Source organism: Seriola aureovittata, chromosome 7 (genome assembly GCF_021018895.1).
Source record: "Seriola aureovittata isolate HTS-2021-v1 ecotype China chromosome 7, ASM2101889v1, whole genome shotgun sequence".
Lineage (NCBI taxonomy): Eukaryota > Metazoa > Chordata > Actinopteri > Carangiformes > Carangidae > Seriola > Seriola aureovittata.
The window spans coordinates 16294062-16307238 of record NC_079370.1 but is presented as its reverse complement, the minus strand read 5'-3'; the positions used below and the strand labels follow the sequence as shown (position 1 = coordinate 16307238).

The 13177-nt window shown below is 39.5% G+C and overlaps 1 protein-coding gene across 4 annotated transcripts in view; it reads right to left on the bottom strand.

The window, feature by feature from the left end:
• Positions 1 to 3554: 3554 nt before the first annotated feature.
• The window catches only part of ptprub (protein tyrosine phosphatase receptor type Ub), a 149948-nt gene continuing 140325 nt past the window's right edge, over positions 3555 to 13177 (bottom strand). For all 4 annotated transcript variants that reach the window (XM_056380744.1, XM_056380745.1, XM_056380746.1 and 1 more), the window contains 4 exons: positions 10441 to 10566; positions 8337 to 8494; positions 6355 to 6490; positions 3555 to 6258 (listed from right to left, as the gene is read on the bottom strand). In XM_056380744.1, coding sequence (XP_056236719.1) covers positions 6196 to 6258; positions 6355 to 6490; positions 8337 to 8494; positions 10441 to 10566 — 483 coding nt within the window. In that variant the 3' untranslated portion in view covers positions 3555 to 6195. The remainder of the gene's footprint in view (positions 6259 to 6354; positions 6491 to 8336; positions 8495 to 10440; positions 10567 to 13177) is intronic.

The following is a 13177-nucleotide window of genomic DNA, read 5'->3' as shown; positions in this document are numbered from 1 at the left end:
CTGAGACAGTAATAACCTTCAAAACAAACATGAAAATAAATACTTTAAGGTGTAGACTCAAAGGCTTTGCTTTGTTGTTCTTAAGTACCTTGAAATTCATAGAAGGTTTCATTTTAAAAAAGTGTGAATGAATGGATTCAAGTCACAAAAAGCAACATGTGTCGCCACAAATGCAAAGGCAGACACAAGCTAAAAAGAGAGGCTTATAATTTAGTTCATTTTCTATTTCTCTAGATGCCGGTTGAGATTTACCTGCAGTAGCTGTTGTGCGCCTGGATAGTTTTGACAAGATGATTATTTCTAAACCAAGAAAAGAAAATGTTACACTTTATTGACTAGTAGTACAGTATTTTCCCAGTGGTCATTTACTAACCTTAAAGGGAATCAAAAAGACTTCTGCTCTTGTTAAAGTTTGTCAAGAATCAGAGTGAAGTATGATTGATGCCAGTTGTCGTTTGTGGCCCCATTTTTCTGCTCTAAATAAAGTGAAGGATAAATCCAGTTGCTAAGCCAGTCCCTCACAGGGCTGACCTTTTGATAGGCCCATCTCTCAAACTTATGGCATCTCGGAGATGCTTTATTGCCACAACCTAGAAATGGCTCATGTTGACATAAGATCATTTACAAGCTTCTCCCCAGAACCCCTCAAGGCTCAACATCTCTATATGTGTACTAACAACGAGAGATTATCCTTGGAGCAAAAATAATTTCAGCCTCTGTTTCACCTGAGCTTGTATTGTTATCAAGACAAGGGTGGCCGAGACAGACTTTGTGTGTGAAACCTTTAAAATTTCAGCACTGCAACTTCTCAAACTTTATTCTTTTTTTTATTTTTTCCCCCTGGATTTCACAACTGCTCTCAGCCTTATTTTATTTTACAGTGGCTATTTCATGCCAACCATTTTGTCTCCCTCCACTGGCTTAATTCAGTGGCTGAATTCAAGGCCGCAAAATGATACAGGTCAGAGCATTCGAAGTTAAAGGTGGCTGGTGTCTGTGGTGGAAGCAAACTACGGAGGGGTTCGTTAACAGCAAAAGGTGAGTCTGATAAAGAGGACAGGCATGGGTGAGTCACTCATGTGTCCTCTGATTATGGTTATCTGTCTCCAGCTTCTTGTTTGCCTCAGTGGTCAGGGCTGGAACCATCAGGAGCTCCCCCTCTTCCCCTCGTGTATGTGAACCATGACTTTCACTGAAGTGAGAGCGTTACTGTTGAGATAAGGGCTCCGGTTAGATCAACTGTGGCAATGGATCCATTGAGAAAACATGGTGGACAGAGCCATCTGGCCAGCTCCTCTCTGTTCTCGCTCTGCTGAACACAGAGCTGGAGCCACCTGTCTTGTCTGCAGCACTATCCAGCAGAAGTTGAGTACCAACAGGATGGTAGGACAAGATTATGTGTGTATGTATGTGCGTTCACATTTCACCTTGTGCGTTTTATAGGAAAAATGCAGAGGAGAATTTGTCCCCAGAGAATAAGAAATCATGTAATACATGGATCCAGAACTTACTTCTCTTTTCTAAAAGCCTCAAACAATATTTCCATGCCATGTTAAAGGATATTCATCTTCTCTTTCTCATTATTGATTGAGGCTTGGCCAAGGTCATCTGCAAAAGCTTTTGTGACAATATTCTCCCAGAGAATATTGGATTTTATCTTCAGCTATTAGCAAAGCATTTGGCATGAAAGAAGAAACATTGAACATTTAGTAAGATACACCACTCTGCTTTGAAGCATAACATTTTGCCAATGCTAAAACCTTCAGGAGCTTTATGGCCTGTATCATGTGTCCAGCTATTTGGCAACAAGTGAGGAGCAGTTATTCCCAACCAAGGCTACTTGTACCTCCCAGATTGTGCAATAAATAAACAAATCAGAAAAGAAGAAATTATAATTTTCATAATTTTAATACTGTACCATCCAAATAACGAAATATTGGAAATAACCCATTGAGAGTGCATGAAGGCTAGTACGCTATAGCAGAGAAATTCAAATAGTTAGCTGAAAATAGTGGTTAATTTCCCACAAGTAAAGAACAATTGAAATAATTACCTACTGGATTAACAGGTGAAATATTAAAAGTAATGGATGATTATTAAAATAGCAAAACATAACGCATGAATGGTGGAAATGACTAAACATAATGGATAAAATGTGGAAAGAGTTCACTAAAACTAATGAAAAGTGGTTGAAATAGAAAGCTAAAAGTAATGGATGAATGGTTAAAAAAATTAACCAATAGAACTGGATAGAATTTAAATAATAGGTAAAGATAAGCAAAATTGAGCTAAATGCAATTATATAATTACACATTATAATAATTACAATTAGCTCATTTTGTCTGATAAATGATCAGATGATAAATGATCCAACAAAAAAGCCTGGGAACCTGTTTTAGAGCAGTGATATCTTGCCCTCCTTCCCAACATCAGCTGACACTGCAAGCTGTCGGACCTCACTGCTGTTTTACAGAAACACCACGAGAGTGTATCTGTGCGAGACTCACCAGGGAGACGTGAGAGAGGCCAACATCCATCGAGCCTGTCAGCAGAGGAATATAAGACAGGTGGCCCAGAGAGAAAAGACAAAACCTGATTGGATCTTGGCCTAGTGATAAGTTACCTTGCACATAGTAGTCATTCCACCATCAGTATTAAATGATAAGATTCCAATTACCTGCTAATTTAAACCATGGGTCATATATGAGTAGTAAAGGATGATGGAGCTCGGCGTTAAGAATTTCATGTTGTAATAGCTTTCGGCAGGTGAAAAAGGAAATTGAGAAACCTTGCAGATATTAAATGGGGTAGTGTGAATGCCCATGTGGAAAAGCTCCTTATCTATGTCACATTAAATCTATAATGTATTCTTGCTCCATCTAACTGACATGACAAATGAAAAATCTGATCTAAAGAGCATTTGCGTTTACCAACACACCATTACCATATCTGACAGTTTGTTTTTGAAACTTAATCAATCTCCAAACAATCTAAAGGGGAATCCATATGGCCTACATTGTCCTCAAACCATCAGGAAGGGGTCTTGTCCTCTAATTAATCTGGCTTGTCCCTCTGCTAAACACTGGATCAGTTTGCAGGACTGCTGCATTATTCAACATAGCCGTGGGTGAGAGAGGAAGTCTGTGGTCTGGAGTCACCTTACTCTGGGCAGAGCAGCAAAGTGAAAGAGATGGAGAAGGATGAGAGGGAGAAATTAAAGTAAGGGAAGAGGAGTTGAGGGTGGGAAGGAGGAAGACAGAAAAGAGGTGGGTGAGAGGCATGATGAAAAGGGGAAAGAGAAAGAAATGACGTTACAGATTAAAAAGAGGGGAGAGATCAAATGGTCGATGTGGTTCAAGGCGAAGAGAACTGCTACAAGATCACATCCGTATGTGAAACCGCAGGAGGGTCAGAGGCTTATAGACAGGAAGTCTATGTCCAGCTGTCAGTTCTCTGCTTCTGCTGACAAATCAATCATAAAACCACACTATTTTTTTTCAGCTGTGTATGCAATTTTGACAGACAATCCAATGATAAGTTGACAACAACACATCTCTTTTTCCCCTTGTTCTTTTATTGTTGATGGTTGTTATTCTTCAGAACAAACCCCCTCCCTGACCCCAAAATACATCTGTCTTCTCTGTCTCTCTCATTAAATACATACCTCACCCCCCACAAATACAATGGTCAAAAACACAGTAGTCATGTACCATTGGTTCATACAGAAACACACAAGTGAAATCAACGGTGCTCTCGGGGGTTCCGTCGCCGGCACTCAGAGAGCAGTCATAATAAAAAGCTTTGGAATGGTAAAAGTACAATGCACTCACACAGTTGTTGTGGCTGCTGGACGACACAACGGTTGAAATAAATTATATGGATTGGGGATATCTTGAAATGAACTAAATGAAAAGCAAAGCGGACAATGGGTTCATACATGCTTTAACAGACCTGTTTTACTCAGAGCGCTGGGATGAACACTCACGGAGACTCACGGAGAGTTCGTACTCGGGTGTTAAAAGTTCTGGCAATAAACTCACAAAATGGTCATTTACAGCACATTCAGCTTCGTGGTTATGTAGTGGTTACTTACTGTACGTCTTTACTCTGGGCAAACATATAGTATATTATTCATATAATATTCACATAACATAATATACATCTGTATGTACACATTCCTTCCACCCTCAAGAAAAAAGTGTCCAGGCACTTCCGCCAGTGATCCCTTGTCAGATCACTGACTACACTGTAGCTACCTCATCCCTCATCCTCATCAAAAACAAGCTGCCCTATCGGTGAAGCTGGGGGAGCTTGGTGATGTTGGCATACTGTTAGATTCCTCACATATTCTGGTGCTCCCACCTGAACCAGACTGTGAGCTGCAAACTAGCAGCAGAGTTTGCCTAGCTGCCATTTCTCTGCTTCTGTGGGCTTCAGGGTGTCTGTCTCTCTTTTGTTTATTCAGGAAGGTCTTAGAGTGATACCCATCCTCTTGAAAACCTGCCTTTAAAAGGGGTTTCAGGAGATATGGTGGAGCATAACATATTTTAAAGGGTATTAATGGAGTGTAGAATAGATATTTCCTTGGTTCTGGAACAAAAATCTTCAAAAAAAAAAAGAAAAAAAGAAAAATTGCTTCCTGTCTGTGTGTTGGGGTTTTTTCAGATGATGTTTCATTGATTCAGGCATTAACAGCTCCAGTGGTCTCTAGGCATTGGCCAGCAGTTGAAAACCAGTGGCTTTGGTTTGTCCATTAGGTCTGTGATAACTAAGCAGCAGGGTTTGTGGGCAACATTTCCTTTTTCCTATTCTTCCTTTTTAAAATACAATGATTATCTTAAAATAAAAAAAGAACACCAATGTGAAAACACCAATATCTTTAGTGGTGACGCAAAATAGCATATTTTTCCCTCTACACAATGTTAATGCCCTTTTTTATTTATATTTATTTATTTATTCATTTTACACCACTAGGAACAACAACTAATGTTCATGTCAAAATTGTCAAAATGAACCCCCTACCTGAAAGGGTTATGATAAAATTCAAACTGGCTTAGTTTGCTTCAACAGTTTACAGTACAACCAAATGCCTCAGACAACAAAGGAGTAAAGCAGTAACAGACTCAAACCTGTAACAGAGCACTGTTTTAGACACTTCACCACAGCATTAATGAAATCAGTTTTCACACCACCACTGCCACTATGGCATGTCAGTACAGTTTTCCCTGCTCCTTTTTCTTTCCAGCTGGGTATAAAATACAAACAATCACTTTGGAGTGGAGAACATTAGCTGATGCAGTACATACTGTGTGTTTGTAGGCATATATCAAGATGAAGCAGTAGAACAAAGTAAAGAGAGGATTCAAGTCAGTCAGTGGGATTGGCACTGTGACAGCAATGAGACAGGAATCTCCCGTGGTGGCACCAGGCCCAGTGCTGTGGTCCCTGGAAACGTCCACCTATAGCACACATGGTAATCCAGCACAAACATTATGGCAAAATACAACACATTGCACTACTGTACAGTTTCTGCATCAATACTGCTGAGGACTGGGCTGGTCTATCCTAATGCTGTAGGTCTCTTGTTAAAATCTCTTGTCGCTGTTTGTACACCAGTATGACAACCTTTTAGATTTATTCAGTGATTTGAATAAATCTGTCCTATCATCAGAGAATAAGGCAGTTTATGGTATGGTAGATAAGTCATGCCACAACCACAGTGGACTGCTGTTGTAAGTAGCTCTTAAGAGAGAAGAAAATGCTTCCACGTTTAGATAATGCTGCTGTAACTCTGAAATTACATCCAGCCCCCTCGCTGTTTGAATGAAACGATGAAACACAGCCAAGGTGACCCTTCTTCAGAATAGACAAGTCCATTTTGTAGCTCACAATATGGTTTTGCTGCTACTGAAACCCTTAGCACAAAAGGAGCTTTAGTCCAAGAGGCAAAGAGGACCAAGAAAAGCACAAAAAATATCAAAAAAGATAAACATCACCAACAAGGAGGAAATCACAGCTGTACATTAAAGGTTAAAAGTTAGAACCTTGACCAGGTTTTTTTTCCCTCTCCTTCCTTTGCAGTTCTTTCAATGCCAAGTTCACAGGTCCGAACAATAAAGTAGAGGGGGTCACTGGGTGGCCTTAAATCGAATCTCCAGTGCGAGGGATATCGCCGCTGTGGTAAACATTTAGTTGCTATCTCCCTTCAAAGCAGTCCAAGTACTCCAGGACAAGGTCATAGCAGAATCGATACTGATCCTGAGGAGACATGCAATATTGTTTAATTAACAAGTGAAAACATTAGGATAATCACAAAAATATTCTTCCTGCATATTTATTTACAAACTCTCTTACCAGGGACTCCACCATGTTGGGTTTGCAGTTGCGTAGAGTTTTGACAGCATAGAAGATGTCCACCATGTTCTGGTACTGGATCATCTCAAGGAGAATGTTGCAGGCACAGAAGGTCCCACTGCGACCACCACCATTACTGCAGAGAAGAAGTGTCGTTTAAGAAAACATCGAAGACAGATGCCTTATCCTTTTTTAATTCCATTTATGATTTTCTCTCTTTTCATGTTGATTTAAAAGCCTAGCAATGCTAGGGATGGCAATGTCGGTCTGTCTGTCGGTCCACCACTTAAGTCCAGACTGAAATATCTCAACACTTATTCCATTGATTGCAATAGAATTTTGTACAGATATTCATGTTCCCCAAAGGGTGAATCCTGCTGACTTTGGTGATCCTCTGACAATTCCTCTGTTGTTGTCCATATTGTTGATTTTTTTGGTTTCTAATAAAATTCCTCAACAACTATTGGATGGATTGCATTGAAATTTACCACAGTGTCAGAGCATAGAGTATTATTTGTTTATGTGGCTGGTTAATCTAGGTGGAATAGGAGGATCCAGGAAGTCAGTTTTTAGCCATGCTAGCAGCATCATTAAGCCAAAATGTTTTCATTCTATACTTGACCAAATACTGTCAACATTTATGAAATTCCCCTCAGATGAACTTTGAGTTATTAGTAAATGTTATCATGCTAACATTCTACACTAATAAAGGGAACATAGTAAACATTATACCTGATTAACATAAGCATATTAGCGTAGTCATAGTGAGCATGTTATTTAAACCAAACACCATTTCAAAGTGCACAAATTACACAATAAATTAATTATCTTAAGAGTCTACAGCCACACCAGCAGCCTTCCAGTGGATGCAGTTTAGGTTTGGATCTTTACTGTCAGTGTGATGCAACCCAGATCCAGTTTTCATTGGCTGAAATCCTATAATGTTGCATGCACTGTATATGTATAGGATATACAATTGCATTATATACAAATATATCTCGTTCTCCAGGGGGAATGGAACATCTAGTTTGTTTAAGTGGGTTCTGGAAGACTATAATAAAGTATAAGCAGGCCAGAATATGCGTAATCTGATGACCCTGTTTTTGATCACAATATCGTGATATAAAAATAGCTACATGAGAAAAGCTGTAAGGAAGAGAAAATTGAGAAATAACAGCACAGTGACATTTCCTCGGAAATATTGTCATGGTCATCATAAATGAAAGGCAATATCAATAAACTACTGGAGGACAATCCACTTCCTCTCTCCTGAGACAAACGCTGCAAAGGTGGGCATAGAAGCCTCTGCAGCGCATACAAGCAATATTAAGGTAATCAATCGTCGTCAGTGCTTTGGCAGTCCTGGATTTACTGTAGTGAGAACCATCGCATTCTGTATTAAGCCATAATTGATTTGATCTCCATAATCTCTTCCCTGGTTGTCGTGGGTAACACTGTGTGACAGCGCTGACTGATGTGCTTTTGGATGGGGGCGGTGGGGATGAACGTGTGACGGGTTGGCAATGAGCTGGACGGCCCATTCATATTCATCAGCGGGTGTGCGCTCCAGGGGCTTAGGACAACAGAGGAGCACACAACACCACACACTGCACTACACCACAGTAAAGCACATTACACCACAATTTGATTTTCTACATTACAAAGTGCTGTGATGGAAAAATACTTTGCATTACATCTCATTGCACCAAACCACACAAAACACCACGGAGACGAGGCGAGACACGACACAGTCTCTGTCTCTCATCATCAAACAGATGTGCACATGATTTACCATGTTTTAACGGACATTTCTGTGAAGCTCCCCTCGGAGAGTAAGCTTTAGGTTTTGAATGCACTTTTAAATGTCAATCTTCAAAAGCACTATTTCACAGTCTCAGAGGCTTTCAGACAGAGATTGAATTCATTTCTACTTTGTGTTTTAATTTCCAGTACATGATGCATGTTGCTAAGAGATTACTCACAGGCAGTGGACAGCAGTGCGTCCTTCTCCACACTCTCTTTGCCACTTGTGCACTTGAGCAAGCAGGTTTAGGAAAGCCTTCTTGGAGTCGGGAACATCTCGATACGCCGACCAGCGCAGGAACTGGAACTGACACACTACCAGTTGGCCCTCTTGGAGCTTCAGATACAACAGAAAAAAGAAAACACATGGAACCTGTGTGTACTGTACTGTGTGGGTGTGCATGCATGTGCTGTCGTGTGTGTCTGTGTATTACACTTTCTGTTTGTTTTAGTATTTCTACGTGTGCCAGTTAACACCCCTGTTTGAGTGCTCCCCTGGCTGCGCACTGACACTCTCAGCTGTGCTCACTCAGCAGACTGACTTTGAGATATATGGGTCTGCAGGTGTAAGTGAGGCCCAAGCTGTGTGTGAGCGAGGTCCCTGTGTGTTCATAACCTTGTCCTGTACAATCTAACCTAATACTCAGGGACCAGTGGAGAACTGTAAGTCATGCAAATTGAGCTGGCGAAGACACCAACGATGTATGAAGGAATTGCCTCAGTGGAGGTGGGATTTACACAATGTACTTTTTTTTTTGTACTACTTTCCCGGCCACACATACATACATGCTTACGATGCACTTCCTTTGACTTTCACTCCCTCCCCTTGTATATCATTGTCTCACATAGGAAAAAGACATACTAATTCACTGAGAGAGGGGCACACACAGGAGGAGAGGTGTGTGTTATGTCTGTGTGATTTTATTCCTCCCATGGTGTAGTAAGTTGCCCTCTCCTTGACAGTGCTGTGCACTGAATAGAAAAAAAAAGGTGCCATAGGTAGAAAGGGGAATGACAAGGGCAGTCGACAGAGGAGGTGAGGATGCCAATCAAGAAAGGAAGTTCTGGGCACTGCCTGTCGCGCTGCTTATAATGGCAGCCTTGCAATAAATGCCTTGCATACAGATTTCTTCAATAATTGGTTGACAGTGATCCTGAGCAGAATACTTGCATGTGCTAATGCAAATTCCCGGCATAAAATCATACCTGCATACACACACAAAATCAACACAATGTGTGATGTGTGTTAAATCAAAATGACTGATTCATGCATATACACATACACTTGGAAACAATATACATATTTTTTCCATATATACTCTGACATCGCCTCTGCTCCTTCTAGCATGACAGAACACTCAGTGCCTATTCTTTTTTTTTTTTTGCCCATTTCATGAGTTCTGCCTAATTTTTTACTTTTTCAAGTGTGACATGCTTTATGAACAAATCAAAAGGAAGTCTGCTTTGCCACCTGAAAACTGTATCTTGCAACTGAAAATATGACATGCATTATGATGATGAAAATCCCCTCATTAGTATGCTAACTGGCACCTAAGATAGGGAAGACGCCTATCTAGGTAATGACAAGAAGAAATTGAAAAAGGGAGAGACTGACCTTTATTGCATGCATGTCAATGGGCTTCTCTTGCATTTTACATAGAAAGTTCTTATTATATGTATCGCTCTTATGGGAACATCTTATGGAAACACTGGTGGCTCTGGTTCAATTTTCTGGACTGCTGAATATCAAAACATTGTCCTTTGTAGTGTGCATAACACAGTCTATGAATAAGGTTTTTACTGATCTGCCATTGTTTTCAGTACAAATCTCCAGATTATATTTTAGAGTGTATTTATTTGACAACCTCCTGCATCCCATGAGGCTTACAACAGAGACGTCATGTTATGTATGCATAAGAAAGCAAGACAGACAGATAACAATGCAGAGGCACACATCCAGAATCAAGTGAAGCATGCAGCCTTTGAGTTTGCACACATACATGAAGCTGTATAGAAATACGGATCATCATCTGAAGGTCTCAGGTACACAGTATTTTTACAGCCAACCCTGTAGTACTGTGACTTTGAGGACTTGTGTCAGCTTTTTAGATGCATATTACAAGTGGCAACTCTAAATGTACTTTAGGTAAAGTGTCACACCTGAATTACCAGTAAGGACCACACTTAATGCATTTCTAATGAGCTTCAAGTTATCATTTGTGAAATACCACTGAGTGGAAAACATGTCATGTGCAGGGTTTTTTTGGCACCACAATGACTCACCCTTGTGACGTTCTTGACCCGAAACAGACGAGTAATGACATCCTCGTCTGCTGACATGGACAGAAACTCCACTTCCATTGGCCCATACTGCTGTAAACCAGGCTCCGGCCAGTACTGAACACACGGCTGCAGGTGGAGGGGAGATCGCTCTGTCAGTGATGAAATATGTGCACGCACACTACTTGAACTAATGCAATCTTCAGTAGTTGTTGCTTTTGCTCTTAAAACTTTTGATCAGCAAAGACTAGAGAGATTTAAGAAAATCAAATGATGAAACTAAGCAAGTAAGTGTGTGTTAGGGTGTGTGTGTATAAGCAGTGGGGGGGGGTGTCTCTATGCATGCAGTGTTAATACAAGGAAGAGGCTATAGCTAAGGAGCTACACAGATGCACAAGTATAACAACAACAATAACCACAGTGGTGTTAGTTTGTAAAGGGAGAAAAGCAACATGGGGAAGGAGAGACGTAATGTGCTTTGAGACACTGCAACAAGAGGGAGACAGAGTGCTCCAGTGCTACAAATGAACTCTATAACTAAGTTCTCAACAAGATCTTGCAATGAACAACTTAAAGTGGCTATAACTCAATTTTCAGGCGAGAGACCCAAAAAGGACTGAATTGCATTGGAAGAAACAAGATGAAAAACATTTTAAGGCAGTGGATGGAAAGTGGGATTCAACAGGGGGTACCTCAAATTTTGTTTCTTTTTTTTATGTTTTGTTAAAAGACTACATAGGGTGTTTCAAAACAGCATGCAGAAAAGCCATTACAGAAGCACCAACTTTACACATTTAATGAGCACATGAAAGCCTCTAAAGGTTCTTCAAGGTCATGTAAGTGGTTTACTGATTTTGACAAATATCTTTTGGTAGAATACTGGTATCATGAATACTATGTAGCAATTAATTACTGTGAAAATCATCAGCATTGCTCTACTGTTTATATGCTTTAAGCAAATTTCTTAAATCCGACGAACAGTGATGAATGAGCCACAGAGAATAATACCTAATCCTATTTAGACTTATAAAGTATAATAAGTCGGGATTGTTTGAACAACCCCTCACTGGTTCTATCTCTATTTAGAATTATATATATATTGTATATGCAGTGAATTGCAAGGACCAAATGCAGGTCTATTCTGTTCTCTTTACCACTGATGCCTCACAGTTTCTTCACATTGCACAAATAACTATATAGCTGTCTGTGATTTAGTTAGTTTAAAGTTTTAGTTTAAACACTTCCTTTCTTACAAAATGTCATCTTTACAGACAACTTTAAAAACTACACAATGGACCCTTTAGAAGCACTGTCACTGCTACTAGTTACAGTCGATATGTAATTATATCTACACCAGAGGAGCATTGGCCAAGAAACTGAGAAAAGACTGATTATACAACAATCTAAGTTAGACCTTGGACAAAAGAAAAAAAAGATTCATAATTTAGAGTAAGCTCTTCGTTTCCAAGGATGTGATACAATGTATTACATATTTCATGGTCAATATTTAAAGTTTGACTCCACAAAGCTTGTAAATGTTGCTTTTATGCCTAAGAACCCAAATCTAGATTCTGTATAAGTTATTATCTTCAATGTCTTTGGCATTTTACGAGTGATTTCTGTGATTCACCTGTTATTCATAGACATATTAATTATACAGGTGTAAATACAAGGTAATATGAGATTATACATAAGTACTGCAAATTGTCCTTGTAAGATGATATATTGATGAAGGCTGATGTTAGCTAATGCTCTGTGCTCCTATTCCTGATCTTTGACACAACGTATGTATATATACATATCATATCACCTGTGTGGTGTCCTACAAGGATCAATTTAGGGTCCAATGTTAGTTTTTCTTTCCATGCTCTCCACAGGCTATCTTGTTTGACAGCATTTCGATTACTGCTAACCCTAACCCTAACCCAGTTGCACCTGTCCCAACATTATTGAATTATTCAGCAACATTGTCATTTCTGCACAACTGTTTATCTGCCATTGAGGGCTGGATAGCTGCCAAACTTGTTCATCTTAACTCCAACAAAATGGAGATCTTAATTATTGGTTCAACACATCTGTAGTCAAGTTGTGACAGCTCTTGGCTCTTTAAGAATGTGCTAAAAAATTCGATCAGTCTTAGTCTGGATTCCCGTATTACTACTGTAGGCTTTTTAAGTTCTGTTTTTCTCACCTGAGAAATATCTGGAGAATTCTTTCTTTTAATGACACTCAGACTATTTTACACATTTCCATTCCAACCGTGCTTGATTATTGTAATAATCCATTCTTCTGTCTTAATCAGAAAATTATAGGATAGCTCAATGTGTTCAAAAGAGATATTATTATATTTCAGTGTCTATACATTCTAGAACAGACTTGAAGATCTATTGCTTACTTTTAAATCCTTCTTCAGTATGGCACCTGATTATCTGGTAGAGCCCTTAAGTGCTCATTTACCAGCTCCAGCTTGAATTAGCTTCCCATAGAAGTTCAAGATATCAAATGCTTTAAAATTTCCTCTTAAAAATGTATCTATGACATTCTTTTAATCATTTGCTTTTACTGTTTCATTGTGTTTTCACTCTTGAACTCATATCTAGTGTTATGTCTCGCTCATTATTACTGCTATTATTAAATGTGTTAACAGGGAATATTGCAGCATAGAGAAAGACATATGCTCATGAGAAAAAGTGGGACGCCAACAAAAAGAACCCTGAGATGTGGCTGGAGGGTAAGGCAA